Genomic DNA, 17,930 nt, shown 5'->3' on the forward strand with positions numbered 1-17,930 from the left:
TCTCTTCCAGTTTGTCCCACATCGGTGTCCTACAGGTACTCGCAGAGGGGCTCAATTTGACGTGATTTAGCCGCTTGTGATGAGATGGAGAGAAATGACTGGCCAGAAAATGAGAAAGTGGCAGGGATGGTAGAGGGACATGTGCTCGCGCTCTGCAGCAGGCATCCAGGCTATAACCCTGACATCAGGCGTGATGGATCCGGAAGCGCTAATAAAGCCGTGTCCGTGCGTAATGCTCTGGCATTTTGAAGGATTAATGACTTATTAATGGTGTTCGGGTCATAGCCCCGCTTGGCATACGTGTGATCACTACTTCTCATGTTGTTATCGAAAAGGAGGATGGTGTAGATTCAGTTGAGGCATCGCTCAGGTGGTTTTTCCACTCGACAGTGCATGTGCGGAATCTCTGTTAAATTCTTGTTAATTTGCGTCCAATCCAATAGCGGCTCGGCAGAGATCACATTCCAGGTCGAGAGATGAAGACATGCTGTTTATGTAATGCTGCTGCAGCGTTTTCTCTGATTTCTCTCTCTCTCTCCCTCTCCCCCTCTCTCTCCCTCTCTCCCTCTCTCTCTCTGTGAACTAGCCTGTCTTCTTCTGTAAAAGTCAGCGAGGGTCTGAAAAGACTCTTACTGCGTCTCTCCCCCTTTGAAGTTGGGGCGGATCTGGTTTTGATTAGATCAATACTTTGTGTTTCAGAGAGAAGACGGGCAGCCCGAGAGAAGCTCCCCCGCTGACATAAGAGAGTGAGGAGATTACAGTAGAAGCTCAGAGGAGGCGAACAACACACAGGCTCTCTCCTGCTGCCTTCAGAGCCATGAGCCGGGCGCTTATGGACCATATCGCCAGTAGTTTCAGAGAAGATGCTCCTCGACCCCCGGTGCCGGGGGAGGAGGGCGAGGCGCCCTGCTACCCCGGCAAACTCGCAATGATGAAACCCCAGGATCCCCCCAAATCGGTTCTGCTCGGCTCTCCGGGCTCCTCGGCGAGGAGGAACGAGGATGGTCTTGGGGAGCCAGAGGGGAGTGCCTCCCCGGATTCGCCGCTTTCCCGGTGGACAAAGTCTTTGCACTCTCTCCTCGGGGACCAGGACGGTGCTCACCTTTTTAGGACATTCCTGGAGCGAGAGAAATGCGTCGATACTTTAGACTTCTGGTTCGCCTGCAATGGCTTCAGGCAAATGGACCTCAAGGATACCAAAACGCAGAGAGTCGCCAAAGCAATTTACAAGCGCTACATCGAGAACAACAGCATTGTGGCCAAGCAGCTCAAACCCGCGACCAAAACCTTCATACGGGATAATATCAAGAAGCAACACATTGACTCTGCGATGTTCGATCAGGCGCAGACCGAGATCCAGACCAACATGGAGGAGAACGCGTACCAGATGTTCCTGACCTCTGACATTTACCTCGAGTACGTGAGGACTGGGGGAGAGAACCCGAGTCACGTCAACTCGAACGGGCTGGGCGACCTGAAAGTTGTGTGTGGATACCTGCCCACGCTCAACGAAGAGGAGGAGTGGAGCTGTGATTTCAAAGCCAAAGCGCTGGTTGGACTGTCGGCGAAGGCGCAGAGAGCCACCGTGTCCATGCGGGCGGTGGAGGTGATCGAGAGGGGATACAGGTATGTCTGCTCCACCTTTTCGGTAGCATTAAGATTTAGACCCAGAATGAGTAATAATCTGCGTGATAGGCAGATGCAAACCTCGTGCGTAAAAGCGCAACACGCTTTCCTCCCGAGTCAGTTCAGGGTTACTTTTAAGTTCGCAGAGAGCTCTGTCTGTCTTTCCCTCCCCGGCTCTCCGGCCCCTCTCACCAGCTCCAGCAGCAGCCCTCTGCTGGCGCTCGCCTGGATTTCCGGGCCTTTGAAATAGTTCTGCAGAATGAGGGATCGTCTTCCACGGGAAAAGTTCACAGAGCACGGCTGGCTCTGGCCCCAGCCAGCAAATAATAGATGATGACATTGCTATGCTATGCCTCCTCCCGCACCACACTGTCCTCAAGCCTTTGGCAGTGATTTAAACCTATGGCAGGTCTATTGATGGCACTTTGAAATGGATGTTCTGTAGCTTCTTTTGGATGCTTGTTATGGCCTTTCCGTCTCCGCCTGTCTGTTTTTTAGGGGGTAAAATCAACCTGCATTCCAGTCAAGTTGAAGCTTTTCTTGTGGAGTGGGTGTACATAGAAATCTGTGGCAGCACTGGGACATCTCCTGTTGTTGCTGCTGCCACTGGGACACTCTTAACTTTTACACTGAGTATGACAGGATAAGCAAACTGACAGCTACCTGCTTTGGACTGCATGGACTGACAGCTTGGGTGTGTGTGTGTGTGTGTGTGTTGGTCGCTGGTGGTGGGGGGCTCTCCTATAGTGTGAAGCTTGTTGCCCAATGAGAGATGACATGAAGCCCTGGTGCCTTTCTCTCCCCCGCCCATTGTCACCCTGCAGACTCAAAACATGTGGAACCCATTTCTCCCCTTTCCGCTTCCCTCTCCTCACCTCCTCATCTGACTTTCTTTTTTTTTTCTTTTAAAACAAACCCTTGAATGGCATCAGCTACAGTACAGAATCAACACCTCCCCACCCGAATCCTCTCGCTCTCTTCTTCCCTCTTTTCTTGTTTGCGTCAATTCTCCTCTGATTTCCTCCTTTGCCGCCTTCTCCACTTTTATCTTTTTTCCTTTTGAAATCTTAGGGATGGGGACTACGAGGCATGCTTTTGGAGCGAAAGTGAGGGGAAAGAGAGCGGAAAGGAAGGACAGAAGGGGGGGGGGGGGGGTGCACCTCATGAAAGAAAGGGAGGGAGGAGAAAGGATAAATGAGGGGGTGAGAGACAGGCAGGGAGGGAAGAATGCAAGGCCAGCTGTGTTAAATACCTGACTCTTTGCAAGCCCCTCTGAAGGTCAGCCTGGAGTTGGGGGGCCTACAGCTTTAGTCCTGCTGGGTCTCTCCCTCCTCATGAAGACCCCCCTTTTTTCCCTCTCCCTTTTCTTCCCTTCTCTGACACACTCTCATGCTTCCGCTCTATACTGTTTTCTTCTGGTCACTCCCCCCTTTTTCTCCTCCTGCTGTACCGTGGCAAGAATGCATGCACAGCGGGGGATGAACGCTGAGGAAAGAGTGAGCGTGAATGAGAGAAATGGAAAGAGAGACATTTTAGGCTATTTAAGAAGGCATAAATGGGCCATAAGGAGAAAACCGCAGCTTTCCCAGCGGAGATGAACTTGTGTTGGAGGGAAGGAGGTCGTTAGGCCTCAGATTAGCCGGTCACATTCATTCATTACAGGGTGCACATGTTGCCGGTAGCAGACAAGGTCAAATTCACACATGCACACTCGCTCATTTAATCGCTGCCATTAATCTCTGAAGACACAGCCTGTTAATCTTCAGCATAAGTGAAACACACTCACCTGATTTCTCAGGAGGCAGAAGTGAACTGCCACCCACCTGTTGGATACTGTTTCATAGTGTTTCATTAATATTAATCTGATTTATGTTGTTGTAACGTCCCCAGATCATACAAGAGAGGAGACCCACTCAACACCTGCCATTTGGGCTCTTTCGCCCCCGTCAGCAGCACCAATGACAGCGAGGTGTCCAGTGACGCCTTGACCGACGATGCCATGTCCATGACTGACAGCAGTGTGTAAGTGAATATTAACCAAACAAGTGTGTGTGTGTGAGAGAGAGAGAATGTCAGCTCATGAGGCTGTTTCGGGAATGTGAAATGAGGTGCTGTGGAAATCAAAAAAAAGACCAAGTGACACTTTCCCTCAGCTCTGAGTCGTAGCCAGACCGGAGGAATGGTTTGCTGTAGTGGAAATACAGTTAAAGATACGCTGGTGCAGCCAGGACGTGGCAAGGATCAGCGGAAGCCCCATCCCTCTGTTCTGAAACAACTCTCTTTAACATTGTACTGTAAATGCAGAGACTTTGTGAGCTGATACATGGGAATGAGTACGGCGGCTTTCCGTGGACCCTGTTGGAAGCTGGTTTCACAAAGCAGTGTACGGTTGCAGTTAATGGTTAGATTCAGTGTTGTAGGGCTGCAGCTAACAGTTATATTCCTTGGTGATAATGGATGAATCCATTAGGTTTTTTTAGTCTATAAAATGCTGAAAGGTTTCTCAAAGCCCAAGATGCCATCCTCAAACGTGTCTTGTTTTATCCACAACCCAAAAAAGTTCAGTGTACTGTCATGGAGGAGTAAAGAAACCAGAAAATATTCTCATTTAGGAAGGTGGAATCAGAGAATTTTGACTTTTTTTTCCTTAAAAATTCCAAACCGGTTAAAGGATTATCAAAATAGTTGGTGAATAGTTTAATTGTTGATGACTAATTGATTAGTCGGTGCAGCATTTTAGTTCCCAACGATTGGTCAGTCATAAAAACTGTTGTAATTACCTGCCTTCTGACTAATCAAGGAATCTGCTCATCGTTTCATCTTAAAAGTAGTCAAGTGTTATGTCTCTGTCTGCATGTGGTTTGCGCTTATCTGTGTACGTGCCTCGGGCCTCGTTCTTCTGAAGGATTACAATGGCGTAATCACGTGTCTCTCAAGTGACACGGTGCTATGAAGTCATTGCGCGGTGCACAGCTCAAGGCCAGGAGCGCTCCAGTCGAGCTGGTTTTTGGACGGAAAGCGGAACAGTCTTGGTACAAGTTCCTCTTTACCTCATCTCACAGGGGAGGCGTGAAGCCCCGCGTGGATGATGTCACTGACGGTTTACCATGACTGAGCTAAAGACACTGATGTTCACACATAAACATGGCAGCTGTAAAGAGTTTTTTTTTTTTTTTTTTTTTTACAATGGTGAGTCCTCTGCTGTGGCCTATCTCTAGACAGCCCAGCTTCAAAGTGACCGGAGCCCATATAGTCCTGTTCTGCTGTACTTTGCCCAGTGCAGTGACAAAGCCCTGGACACAGGGATACAATCCCCACCCACCCCCAACCCCCACCCCCCCCTTCAATTCCTGCCCGCTCGGCTCTTGATCAGAATATCTGCCTCTCTTTAGGTCAGTTGAAAGGACCCATAAACATTTGAATCTCATTTGCAGATAAAGAAAAGAATAGAAAAGGGAAAAAGCGACGGGGGAGGAGGCGGCTGGGTGGGAAGAGAAAGAGAGTGGTGGAGGGGGGATTTTTGCTTATATCTTATTTATGGATTTGCTTGGACGCTGGGGAATGCAGCTGCGCAGACTTCAAACATTACCTTATCTTACAAACCAGCCTTTTGATGTGCGGAGATCAGAGGCTGGCTGCGGCAGCGCTTGCCAAATGAAGATTGGGAGGGTGGTGGTGGTGGTGGTGGTGGAGGGGTGGGGGGTTGCTTATGCGCATGACTGTGGCATTTCAAAGCAAAAGTGGAAAAGTGCTCCTCAGTTAGGCTAGGTCACCAGGAAACTGCTGTTTAGCATGGAGAAAAGACACTGTTCTGCACTGTCAAGCGCTTCAGTTTGAAGCTTTGCTGTTTGTTGTTTGATTTCATTTTTTAAGCCAGTCAGCCGTTCAGTCCCTCAGATAGATTTAACCAGGTTAGCTACACCCCTGGGTCCTGTCCTGCAGTAAATCTTTGAATGAGTATAATGAGTAGCTAATGCTAACGGTGTCCTCGGCTCAGTAGAAAAGACCGGTAGGGGAATGCTAATGCTGGCGCTACTCGTGGCCAGTAGGGCAGAGAGCACTGTGACTGCAGAGCGTGCAAGTGTGTGTCCTGTTGAAAGGAAATGGCCAGCAGGGTTCCCAGCGCTGCGCCGGAGCCAGAGCTGAAAATGAGTGTCATTTCTAGGGCAAACGCAACCTCCTTCTACCTCACTCAGATCCATGTCACCTGGTCTGCTCTGACAGACCAACGCGACCGGAAATGCTGGCATGATTCTCCTCTTTGTTCTCAAATCGAGTCTAAAAGATGAAAAACAAAATGGATGGGAGAGTTCATAAATTGGATTTATTCTAGCCTGAACTGCATTTGATCTTGCCGTTTGCCTAACAAGCTCCTTCCTGAATGGCTGTTTGGTCTTAAATGATTTATCTGATTGTGTGATTGACCATTGTGATCTCTCTGTACGCCCCCAGAGATGGCATCCCTCCCTATAAACTGGGCTCCAAGAAACATCTACAGAGAGAGATGCAGCGCAACATGAGGATGAACAGCCAAGTCTCTCTGCCTGCTTTCCCTGTAAGTACACAAACACACACACACACACACACACACACACACACACACACACACTCAGAAGTCTTTCTGAACCTGGGTCCCACAGTGTAATTTCCATACCACCCTCTGTTCCGGGTCTCTCTTGGTTCTATGAATAGAACCGCACAAACTGTATTCGGCATTCTCAATTCAACAACACCAGCAAAGATCTGAAGAGTAGCGTCAAAGATCCAGCCTCCCACTCACATACTCACACACACGCACAAGCGCACATACGCACATACAAACACGAGCCCCCACGCTACCTTTGGTGTCACCTACACCCCCATTAGGGTTCCTTGAAGTCTGCGGGAGACGGGGAGGTCTCTAAGCTGTTTATCGCCGCAGCGCTCGGAACACACCGGGGTTTTTCTTCCCTACCGATGCTGTAAATATGGAGAATAGGGAGAAATGAGGAAGATCTCTGCCGCTTTATCCCGAGGGCTCTGAAATCAGCCCGGTTCCCAACAAAAACACGAAGATACTCAGACACATTCACGCGCACTAGCACGCACACGCAGCACTTTGATCCAAGGATGAATGGAGCAAACGCACAGGGAAGTGACAACTTCCAACAGAGCTGGCCCCCTTTTTTTCCACAGCACCCCCACCCCCCCGACATACATATACACACACACTCAGTCAGCCCCCCCCCTCCACTAAAAGTGAAGGATCTTAGGGAAGAGTTTGAGCGTGTCATGTGAGCTCTCAGTGGGTCAGAGGGGAGTTGGTAGCTTAAGGCTTTAGAGAGGCTAACTCCAGGTGCAGAGAAGAGCTGGAAAGGAGGTCCGGAGCGCACGTGGGGGTGGGGGGTGGGGGGGCATCTTGCACAAGTTGAAACAACAGAAGCAACTTGACGTAACCGTCTTTTTTATTTCAACATTATGAGACACGCAGCAAGTGTTACTCGTCTAAGGGAAAGATCCACAGATTGCTTCTCGACACTCTTCTCTCACTGTCCCCCTTTTGCTTTATTTTCGCTTTTATTCTTGTTTTTGTTTCCCGTCTGATTTTTGGCAATGGCTGCCATTCCCATGGTGCAGCAGCCCTAGGCTCCATCAGACAGCGCCTCTTTTTCTCACTCTTTTCTCCCCTTCATCCCTACTACAAAGGGATGAGAGAAACAAAAAAAGAAGAAAAATCAAGAAAGCCCCAGTGCAAAAATGCAAATAATTTAAGATGTGCGCGCGCACACACACACACACACACACACACACACACACACACGTTCTCATACTGTCACTATACTGTACCTCAAAGTTGCCCCGTGTGTGACATGGAGGGAATAAATTACCTCAACCTGACTGATCTCCATCCTTTTTGGCACCTTTATCTCTTTCCTCCACTCCTTCCTTCTTTTTCTCTTTCTCTGCCCTCCTGCGAGCACACATCTCTGCATCTCAACTTCTCCCCATTTTTTTTTTAATCCCTCATCCTTTCCTCCCTGGAGTTCTCTTCCACCCCCTGTCGATATGTGGCTTTTATTCCAAGATGTAAAGCCACTGCTTCCCATCTATCTATCCCTCCATCCCTCCCTCCACCGTCCTATTCTCCCCCCACCGAGTGTTTGATATTTGACAAGGAAGCCTTTGAAGTGAGCTGACTTTAAAGAGGCCTGCTGGTGATGACAGAGGGAACCAGCCGAGGCCTAGCTCAGCGTGACCATACACCAGGCCTGCCACCCCTCCAAAACAACCCCGTAGCCCTGGGTGCCTGTGAAAGTGCCCTGATCGTTGCCACCAATGATGGAGCGGGCGCTGGTGGAGAACAATGCATACATGTAGACAGATGAGGAGGGAGGAGTGCGGATATCTTTGTAGAAGTCGGGGAGGGCGGGGGTTCGGTCATGGAGAGACGACAGCGGCTAATGTATCTCCTTCTCCCCAAAGCGTACTCGCCGTCCTCCCAAGGACATGGTCCCGATGGAGCCGGCAGAGTTTGCAGCCCAGCTCATCTCCCGTCTGGAGAACCTGAAGAGAAAGCAGGACACCATCAACTCTTTGGAGGAGAGGCTGCAGCAGATTCAGGAGGTTCGTGCGTGTTTCAGTCAGTCATAAGGTGTGTGTTTTGTTTTTTCGTTCCTCAGTTGATAATCTTGTGTGCCTTGTTACCAGGAGGAGGAAAGAGAAGACACAGAGATCATGGCAAGTGTTCCCCAGCTCTCTCCCCACCCCTTGACCCTCCTCCCTGGCTCATCTGACGAGGACCCCCAGGCGATCCTGGACGATCACCTCTCTCGCGTCCTGAAGACCCCCGGCTGCCAGTCCCCCGCTGTCGTCCGCCACTCCCCTCGCTCCAGCTCCCCAGAGCACAAGCCCTTCACGCGGGCAAGCTTCGGGATCAAATCCCTGGTAAGGACGGGGCCCTCCAGTTCCTCTATCTCCAGTCCTGACCAAGGGGCCATCACTCTGGCCTTGGGCCCCAGCAGGACCCTCATCAGCAGGCAGAGCACAAAACACATCCACCACCACTACATCCACCATCATGCCAGTCCCAAGACTAAGGAGCAGATTGAAAGGGAGGCAGCCCTCAGGGTGCACGGCCTGTGCTCCAGCAGTGGAGAGTGCCAGCCCTGCCAGCCTTACCAGCGCAGCCGCAGCCTGGGCAGAGAGATGTGTGGGGCCATCTCGGCAGACAGCAGCATGGGGTCAGTTCCAGGCACTTCTTTGAATTCGTGTCTCATTTATTTCCTATTTTCTCATGTTGATTGTCGAAAAATTAGCAATGCTAATTCTCTCTCTTCCTCGCAGGCGCTCCAGCTCTCTGTCCAGGCGTGTGTGTCGGTCAAGGGCTGAGGACGGAGTAGCAGAGAGGTGCATGGAGGACTGCGGGCCCCTACAGCTGCCCAGCGACACAACAGACCCCACCCAGAATGTGTTGCAGTGGATCCTGGAAAGTAAACGGCAGGGCAGGCACAAGTCGCACAGGTGAGCATGAGAGCTTGGGTTTTTACAGGAGTTTTTTTTAAATCCAAAATGTCCTAATTTATGTCCCACCGTTGCATGTCGTTAATGCATGTAGTCTTATTTTCTGTGTCCCTTGCAGTAACCAGAGCACCAAGAAATCCTTTGGAGGCTCTTCTACCCAGACGCACACGTGGGGCGGTGGTGGAAGCTGTGGCCACCTACGTAGCCACCAGCCAGCCCAGCCATTCATCCAGGACCCAGCCATGCCTCCCCTGCCCCCTCCCAACACTTTGGCCCAGCTGGAGGAGGCCTGCCGCAGACTGGAGGAGGTTTCCACCAAGACCACCAAGCAGAGGTACACAGAAACTGGGGAGAAGTTGTTGAACGTAGCTCTTAGCTTTGTGCTGCTTTCTTGCTTGTTTCGAGCCATTCCAGGTTTTGTTGTAGAAATATGTTGATGCATTGTCACTGAAGGACATATCAGTGTGTATATTTAGCATTAAAGTGTCTCCACGTCTCCTCCCAGGCATTCAACGTCCAGTCTCCAGCAAGAGAAGAGCCACCTAGTGCCTGTCCAGGGTGAGGGCTCCGTCCCTCCGTCTCTAGCCAACCCCATCCCTGCTGGCCTCCTGACGACCAGCCCCGGTCTCCAATCAGAAGAGTACGATGCCTCTCGCGTCCTGCCCTCCCTCTCCTCTCCTCCTCTCTGCTCCTCTTCCTCCTCCTCTCAGCCATAGCCTCCACCTTGCAGTGTACTTCCACCCTTTTAACTCTTCCTACTTGACACCTGCACTGCTCACTGCACATGTAGGGAGACAGACGAGTAGTCACGTGCAAACCTACACAAATCACACACGTGCACACACCCACATACAGTCACTCAAAAGAGAAGGTGACCCCCTTTTTTGCAAAGCTTATTTTAAGCTTTGTACACAGATGCCTGGCTCTGCCTCTGTTTGCATGAATCTTGTGTATTTGTGCTGTGTGTGGGGAGTGTGTAGTCACTGCACCACCTGACCGAGACATCCCTTTCATATATATGTATCATTTTTATTGGCTGTCCTTCAGTGAGCTGGCAGTCGGCTGGGCCGAGCAGAGCTTAGCAAAGAGAGAGCTCCTCTGAAGTGGGCCTACAAAGCCTTGGACATAGCTGAAGGGGAATTGATAATACAGTGCCCCCTCTCCATGCACACACAACACACAAGTACACACTTACTGATGGCACTGGGTCACTCACTCACTCACTAGTGTTACTCTTCAGTCAGGGTGCTGTTACTGTATTTCTAGGCTTGTGCTGTCTTCTGTGCGCTCTTGCTGAAAGAAGTAGATTGTTAGAGTCCCTTAGAAGCTTCGCTCTGTTTCTCGTTTCTCTTTTTGATCATTATGTTGTCAAGCATCACGAAGGTGTGCGCTCATTGTCTCCCTCTTTTGTCTGCTCACAGGATGAAGGAGTGTAAAAAGGGTGTAGCAAGCCACGGGGTGTGCAGCGGCGAGACGGTGGTGACGTATTTCTTCTGTGGCGAGGTGATCCCCTACCGGAGGACCATGAAGAGCCACAGTCTCACCCTGGGCCACTTCAAGGAGCAGCTCCGCAAGAAGGGCAACTACAGGTGTGTAGAGGGAAAGTGGAATGGACAAAGTGTCGGTTTGAGTTTCACAAGAGTGATCCTCAATGACGTAACGGGGATTTTACCGTCGATGCAGCTGTGATATTGTGAAAGCCGGCAATAAAACAGAGTCAGGTCATTGACTTCGATGTCAAACAATGCTTGAGAATGAAAAATGAAACGTTCAGGTTGTAGTCTGAAAGTGAAACGTCCAATAATGAAAGCTACACTTTCCTAAAGTGGCAATGACACGGGCAAGAAGTAGAGGATTAATGGCCGGTGTCTCCGGCGTGGTGGGAGCTGTACGGCTGAATTTGCAATGTGCGATCGTTAGAGTCTCAGCATGACTGGACATTTCAGCCGACGTGAGCCATCAAAACAGGGCCGGACCAAAGCAAAGCACAGACTGAAGCGAGGACATCTAATGCTAGCTAGCTGAGCGGCTGCGCTGTCTCATGGTAAATCTCTGTCTTTGAATGGTGCTCAGCGCCTTTGTGACCTCATCTGTTTTCTCCACATTTATGAGTTTATCCGTGTCTATGTGGAGCGCCGCTATCAGTGTTTGTTTCTGTGTGTGTGTGTGTGTGTGTGCAGTCAGATTCAGGCCTCTGTGGTTTTTGTGTGTGTGTGTGTGTGTGTGCGTGTGTGTGTAGAAGGGGGTGCAATGAAAAGGAAAGGACAAGAGCGAGGGAGGGTGGGTGGTGCGGGGGTTAGTGGAAGAGTTTGAACTGCAGTGATTTGGGTCCCATCTGGTATTGATTTCCATGCTAAGGCACACTTAATACACATGGCTTTGAAGCCCCGGCCCCTTTCATTTCAACCAACAAAGACTCACACAAATGGCCAGCGTGCAAATTCTTCACTGATGCTATCAGGGCCTCTTTTTTTCCTGCCCTGGTGTGTGTGTGTGTGTGTGTGTGTGTGTGTGTGTGTGTATGTACACATGAATGTGCTTGTGTGGAACACGCACAGTGTTTACACATGTTGTAATCATTTTATGGATATTTTTGAAAGGCTGATTGTTAAATGCCAGATTCGCTTGTTTGCTGTACTTCAGGGCCCTGACTGAGGCCGCACAGCTTCAGCGTGTGTTTGCGGAGAGAGATTTCGCTTTGATTGCTCCTTTCCAGTGGGCATTAAAGGGAAAAGATCAAACATTTATTGTTTAGGCTGCCACGGTCTCCAGGATAAGCATGGGTTGGGTATTGTGTTAATAATTACAGGTATCAGACTGTTTCTGGAGGAAAAAAAAGGAAAAGAACTGATAGAAACTTCCTCCTGTCCAGATGTGTGCAGCGTTTTTGGATCAACAAAAGTGACAAGCACTTAGCTCGAGTCCTCCACATCTGTCTGCCGCCTCCCCCCCCCACACACACACACTCTTCTTCTCTCTCTGGCTCGCTGTCTCAGTTCCTGTGTCATACCATCCACATTTTTTGGAAAGAGACCTGCGCGGCGCTTTAATAGCAGCCAGAGAATGTGTGGAGTTGGGTCATTTCAACATGGCAGCGGTTCAACAAAGAACAGTACTGCTGGGCCCTGCCAGACGATATTGGTGCCAGATGTCAGTGCAAATGGGGGGGGTGGGGGGTGGGGGGGAATCTAGCCACATAAAACATGTTCCAGTGGAAATTCGGGCTCTCTCTCTGTCTCTGTCTCTCTCAGCAAAAAAGATCATGACTCTTTGAAGATTTTTTTTAACAGTCCAACAACTCAGTTCTCCCCCCCCCCCCCCCCCAGATAGGAATGGAGGATACAGTTATTAGACATGTCTTACGCTCTTTCATGTCCTCTTAATTATCTACTTTGTCTTATTTACTCACAGGAGAGACCTCCTGTGCTCCGTTTAGTTGAAGCCTTCCTGTATTTCAGATGGAGCTGCTTTTCATTAGTGACCACCCTCATCCTGATTTCCTGATTGGCGCATGTGCACTCAGGCACCTTTGCAGGCATTTTTTTTTTTCCTCCTCCTTTTAAAAGTATTGCATGTTCAACTTTGTCAGCCTCCCGTCTCATTAAAAACAAAATGCTCACAAACATACCCACATTCCAGTCACCCCACACATGGAGCAAACCGAGGCATTTTTCCATTACATAGTTTATGAGTGAATTCTGAACACCCCCCCCCCCCCCCTCCCAGAAACCAATCCACCCCTGCTGGTTTCTCTTCCTCTAAAATGAGGACTGGGGGGGGGGGGGGGGGGGGGTTGCATCATTAATGGCCCAGTGAAGTCATGGCTGACGAGAAGCCCCTCCTTAGGTTTTTATTTTTCATCAGCGCGCACAGAAAGTTGTCAGTGGGCTTTCCTTCCTATAGCGCCCAGCGAGGGCTCAACAGGGGTGAGGAAGGACACCGTGTACTTGCTCTTCCTCCTCCTCCACTTTGTCTCTGTTCTTTTCTTTGTCCCCGTCATAATGAAACGGGGATGAGGAGCGAGTGAAAGCCTGTGCACGTGTGTCTTGTAACATGTGCGCGAGCTGGTGTGTAGGAGTCGGGGGGGGGGGGGGTAATGACAGGCAGACTCGCAGGCACCCAAAATTTCAGCCTTTGTCAAAGGACCCCTTCATTTGCACACTGGCCTAATTGGCCCCTGTTAGCTGGGGCAAACTCACAACAACACGACGGAGAAAAAGGAAAGGGAGACGTAGAAGAGAGAAGGAACAGAGGGAGGGATGAAGCCTCTTATTTTAGACCAAGACGTTTCAGCAGCAGGTTCCACCCCACCCTGAGAAAGCAGAGCCTGCAGGCTCAGCAGGCTCGGCTCATTGTGGACTGAGTGACTTTTCATGGGTGGCGGAAATGAGGCTTGATGTTTAAAACGGTCGAACAAAGAGGGTGGCAACAAGCTGTTTGACTTTCAGGGTCTTTCTTTTGCCTTTTATAGGTTAATAAGCTCTGCTGTGTCTTGTTGTGTATGAAAAAGGCTTTCTTGGGGTGTTAACTCTGTCTTGTCTCTCTGGTGCAGGTACTACTTCAAGAAGGCCAGTGATGAGTTCGAGTGCGGTGCGGTGTTTGAGGAGGTGTCAGACGACGGCTCCTTGCTGCCCACCTACGAGGGCAAGATCCTGGGCAAGGTGGAGAGGATGGAGTGAGGACCTGCCCGGCTTGTGGATTACACTCCTACGGACACTTCACACCACCATGGATGTGCTCCTTCATATGCGCGCACACACACACACACACACACACACACACACACACACACACACACAAAGTATGTGTCTTTTAAGCTAAGACTACATGACTGGAGACGTCGCTGAAGGAATGTCGACGAGGTTTGGGCAGGTGGGCCGGATGAAAGATGGAGAGGCAACAGGAAGGAGGACAAGTTATCGCTATTACAGGACTATCACGTGAGCAGTCTGCCTTGAAGTGAAGAAAATACAGGATTGTGTGTTGCTGGACTGAAACATCGGCGTGTTTCCAGAAGAGAAAACTCTCGAGACTCTAGGTGAATGACCACTCCTCAAAGAAGCCGGGCGGTGGGTTCAAATCTGAGACTGACAGCCTATCTGACCCTGCCTAATATGTATATGCAGATATACATGTACATTGCATTGTATTGTGATGCTCGTATTGCTGTGTTAAAATTTCTATTGCTATTTATTGGAAATATCCCTGCCCCGACCCTGTTATTCTTCCATGGACAAGCTGCTTGGAGTTGGAGAAACTTCTCCAATTTTCCACATCCGTGATTTTTTTCTTCTTCTTTTTTTTTTTTTTTCTTCCCTGTCTGAGCATCAGTTCTCAAGCAAAGGAAATGGGTTTTATTCATTTTCTGCCCCTCATATTGAACTGTAAACTTCAAAAATACCTCTTCAAAAACTTCACTCCTGTTCCTGGAGATTTAGTGGGACATCTCTGATCTCTTGGCTGGAGAGCTTACTGCTGAAGCTTTGAGAATGGCTCTCTATCACTTAAAAGTTTGATAATATATTTACTACTGCAGTGCTATTTGTGGCTGTGTCCCCATCTGCTCTGAAGGGCCCTGAGTGTGCTATGAAAAAGGAGCAAAAAAATGCTATTAATGTTTAATTCCCTACTCTGGGACTCTGCCCAGCTAGCCTTGATCTGTTGCGTCTTAGTGCCTTTGTTTCAGTGGCGCAGGCATCGCACAAATAGCCTACGTATATACTAAGAGGAAACTGCCCTGAACAGGTCCTCGAGTCCCCAAAATGTGTTTACACCCATATTAATATTTACCAACGAAAAGCTCTATTATGTGCTCCCCAACGTGCTTACCTATGTGATTGTGTGACTGAGTTGCTTTTGAGTCGGGTTACTCTGTGTGCATTTGAAGCCTGCACTATGAGCTGCAGATGAGAATGATGGCGGTGATACACACTATGTCCATAGTGTTTTAACTGAGTACAGTAGCTGTGCCTACATGGATTCTTGCCGTGTTTTACCCAGTTTTCAGGGTCCTATTACTCCCTTGGTTTTTACAAGGGGCCTTATGTTGAAAAGATATTTTTATGCCTTTTAGTATCCGTTTCATCATGTTTATGTTTTATAATATTTTTCATGGCTTCCTTGGCTCCACTTGTAAACTGTAAATTATGCGTTCTATAGAGCTCAGTTGAAAAGATGCCTCGGTACTTTAATTATTGTAATTATGAAGAGATGTAGCCTTTATTAAAATGTTCTATTTTTCAAATTAGCAAATGGTTTCCTATGGTTTTCTCTTTGTGTGTGTGTGTGTGTCTTGTGATGGGGTGTTCTATGGATTTTCCTACCTCTAATTGGAATGTTGGAACAGTGGTGTGTGTGTGTGTGTGTGTGTAGAACAAACTTCAGCACACACACCCCGCTGAGGAGAGTGCAACTCGTTGGATCCAGTGAGAAATCTCCGCCAGATTTGCATCCATTATCAGCTCTTAGTTTACTCCCTGTTGGAAATTAAAACATGCATTAATTTGGCCACCAGAGCCTCTGTGTGTTTCAGTGTGAGACAGAGAGAGAGAGAGTATGTAAGTGTGTGTGTTAATGAGACATTTGTTAACGGTTTGTCATGTGATCTTTGGCTGCGTGAGATGATAAGTCACAGGGTGGCTGAAAACCAGCTGCTTCATGACTGTAAGTTACAGGTGCGATCAGGGAGTCTGAGGAGTGAAATGTGTAGGTTAAATTCTGTCTTTAATGGAAAAGTTGACGATTTTTCAAATGCGTCTCTAATTGATGAAATGAGCCAGGCGTCCGTGTGAACACTGAAACAGGCTCTGCCTGCTGTAACCGTTCCTCCTGTTCATACTGGCCATTAAAAGACACTTTATAATAAGTGATGGTCAAAACCTGCATCTAAGATAGACAAACCAAGTGGGTACTTAGCAAAGTTTCAAGCATTTTAGTGCAAAATTCCCTTCAACTGCAAGTCAAATAGTGATAAAGGCTTATTTGGAGAGATATTGGGGAGATATGATTCGCCTAATTTAAGCTGCAGACGCCCTCCAGATAAAGTTTAGGCATCTTTTAATGGCTGGTATGAGCGAACTGTTTTTAGACAAAGCACAAATCTGAGGTATGAGCTGACCTGCAGGTGAAATAAAAAGCGACAAAGTTCATATGAGGTGTTGATGATTTATAGTCGGGGTGAGAAACATGAAACCCTTTAAAGGCTGGTGTTTTTCTAAATTTATTATTATTGTCAACAAATCCCATGAGAAGGTTAAAAGAAACGACGTGTTGGCCCGTCAGATACTCCTCTTCTGCATCACGCTCGCTGGACTTTTGCAACACATTACCTCCAACACCGCAGAGGACTGATCTGAACCAGGCTTTGGCTGCACAGACAGCCCTCGTTAAAGGGATCAGTTCCTTTTCTAGCGTTGGTCTCTTTATTGGATTTGTTGACAATAGAAAAGTAGAATCACCAGCATCGTACTTCACTGCCAAACACACATCGTAAAGTTAATTCTAGCCAGCTTTTGTCAAGCTTTTCCTCCGTGCGGTATCAGTGGAGACCCACGCTTGTGTAAGCCGTAAAGAAAGCTTGGATCATAGCGTGCACCGGGCTACCTGACATGATACCTTATTTCATTTAAATGTGTTAACAGCTTATAGCGTCACACACATGCACACTGATATCTTAGTTTGCCACGCCACGCTGCTCTGCCACCCTCTCTCCTTTTAACTCTCATTGGCTTAGAGTGTTGCTTATGCTGCCTTTCATATTGAAAGGGCATCATGATATTGTTAAAATACCATTTTCAGTCCTTTCATCAGCAAAGGTCAGTGCATACACTTGAAGGCCATCCTTTGGACGCTTTAGAACTAAGAGGCTCTCACTCAGCGGCGCTCCGCTGTCAGAAGACCTTGTGAACTGATCTTTGTATAGAGGGCTATTTTAGATGGGGTCATCTTTTTGAAGAGTGCTCCGGGTTAGGCAGACTCCACACTGCTATTCAAACATGCAGGCGCTTTCTGGGCGCGTATTAAGATTTGGGGGCTTTTGGGGGATTGCTAAAAGGTGCTTTGACAAAGCAGAGTTTATTTGTGTATGTTTGTATGACTTCAGTCTTTTGATAAGGTTACAGAACATTATTTAGCCGGTTCTGTGTTCGCTGGAGATCATCGGTGAGTCTACTCAAGCAGAAGCGGTGTATTTAAAGACTTCTGATTAACTGCCAGCATCTCAAAAAAAAAAAAAAAAAAAAAAGCAAAATTAGTCTGACAAAATAACTTTAACTCAAGGACCACTTACTGTCTTTTCCCGGAGCTTTAAACCACATTTCTACTCTTTACTCGAGTATATTTTTGAGCCAGTTTGTTCCAACTGGTCTGCTCTGAATGCAGCGATCGAGCGTAGAGCGCGTGAGGAGAGCCTCTTTTACAGATGCCAAGTTAGCAGCTTGCTGGAAGAAGAAGCAGAAGCACCACCTGTCTTTAGACCACACTGCAATGATGGTGGAGCAAAACCCACAAACAAGACACAGCCTCCAGTAACAGTAACTGGTCACATCTGACCACATTTTTTTTTTTTGTTTTTTTAACCAAAATCTAAAAAAGTCAGCAGTTACATCATGAAGTGCTGACTGTGCCTCCTGAAAAACACTGAGAAAAAACACTTTTTATTTTATTTTGCACTGGCCCGAACACCCTAAATATATTAAAATGCAAAGTTACTTTTGAGTAATTTACTAATCTGGTACTTTTTACTTTTACTTCACGTAATCCATGCTGTATTATGCTATTTGGGAGCCCCTGACAAAAACAAAAAA

General features: G+C 48.2%; 1 protein-coding gene across 2 annotated transcripts; it reads left to right on the top strand.

Moving 5' to 3' along the window:
* Positions 1 to 784: 784 nt before the first annotated feature.
* On the top strand, positions 785 to 15,375 carry axin2 (axin 2 (conductin, axil)). Of its 2 annotated transcripts, XM_076751919.1 has the most exons (10): positions 785 to 1,626; positions 3,517 to 3,648; positions 6,079 to 6,181; positions 8,089 to 8,229; positions 8,314 to 8,846; positions 8,950 to 9,126; positions 9,245 to 9,460; positions 9,632 to 9,766; positions 10,548 to 10,715; positions 13,679 to 15,375. In XM_076751919.1, exons 1-10 carry the CDS (start codon positions 818 to 820, stop codon positions 13,803 to 13,805), a joined length of 2,541 nt encoding a protein of 846 aa, XP_076608034.1. In that variant the 5' UTR covers positions 785 to 817; the 3' UTR covers positions 13,806 to 15,375. The 2 variants fall into 2 exon arrangements, with proteins under 2 accessions (XP_076608034.1, XP_076608035.1); XM_076751920.1 differs by lacking the exon at positions 13,679 to 15,375 and having other exon boundaries at positions 9,632 to 9,857; positions 10,548 to 10,686.
* The last annotated feature ends 2,555 nt before the right edge of the window (positions 15,376 to 17,930 follow it).

Source organism: Chaetodon auriga, chromosome 16 (genome assembly GCF_051107435.1).
Source record: "Chaetodon auriga isolate fChaAug3 chromosome 16, fChaAug3.hap1, whole genome shotgun sequence".
Taxonomy (NCBI): Eukaryota; Metazoa; Chordata; class Actinopteri; order Chaetodontiformes; family Chaetodontidae; genus Chaetodon; species Chaetodon auriga.

Coding starts and splice junctions, on each gene's coding strand:
- axin2 (XM_076751919.1), top strand. CDS start 818: ATGAGCCGGGCGCTTATGGACCATATCGCCAGTAGTTTCAGAGAAGAT. Junction 9,127..9,244: donor GGCAGGCACAAGTCGCACAG/GTGAGCATGAGA, acceptor TGTCCCTTGCAG/TAACCAGAGCACCAAGAAAT. Junction 9,461..9,631: donor ACCAAGACCACCAAGCAGAG/GTACACAGAAAC, acceptor GTCTCCTCCCAG/GCATTCAACGTCCAGTCTCC.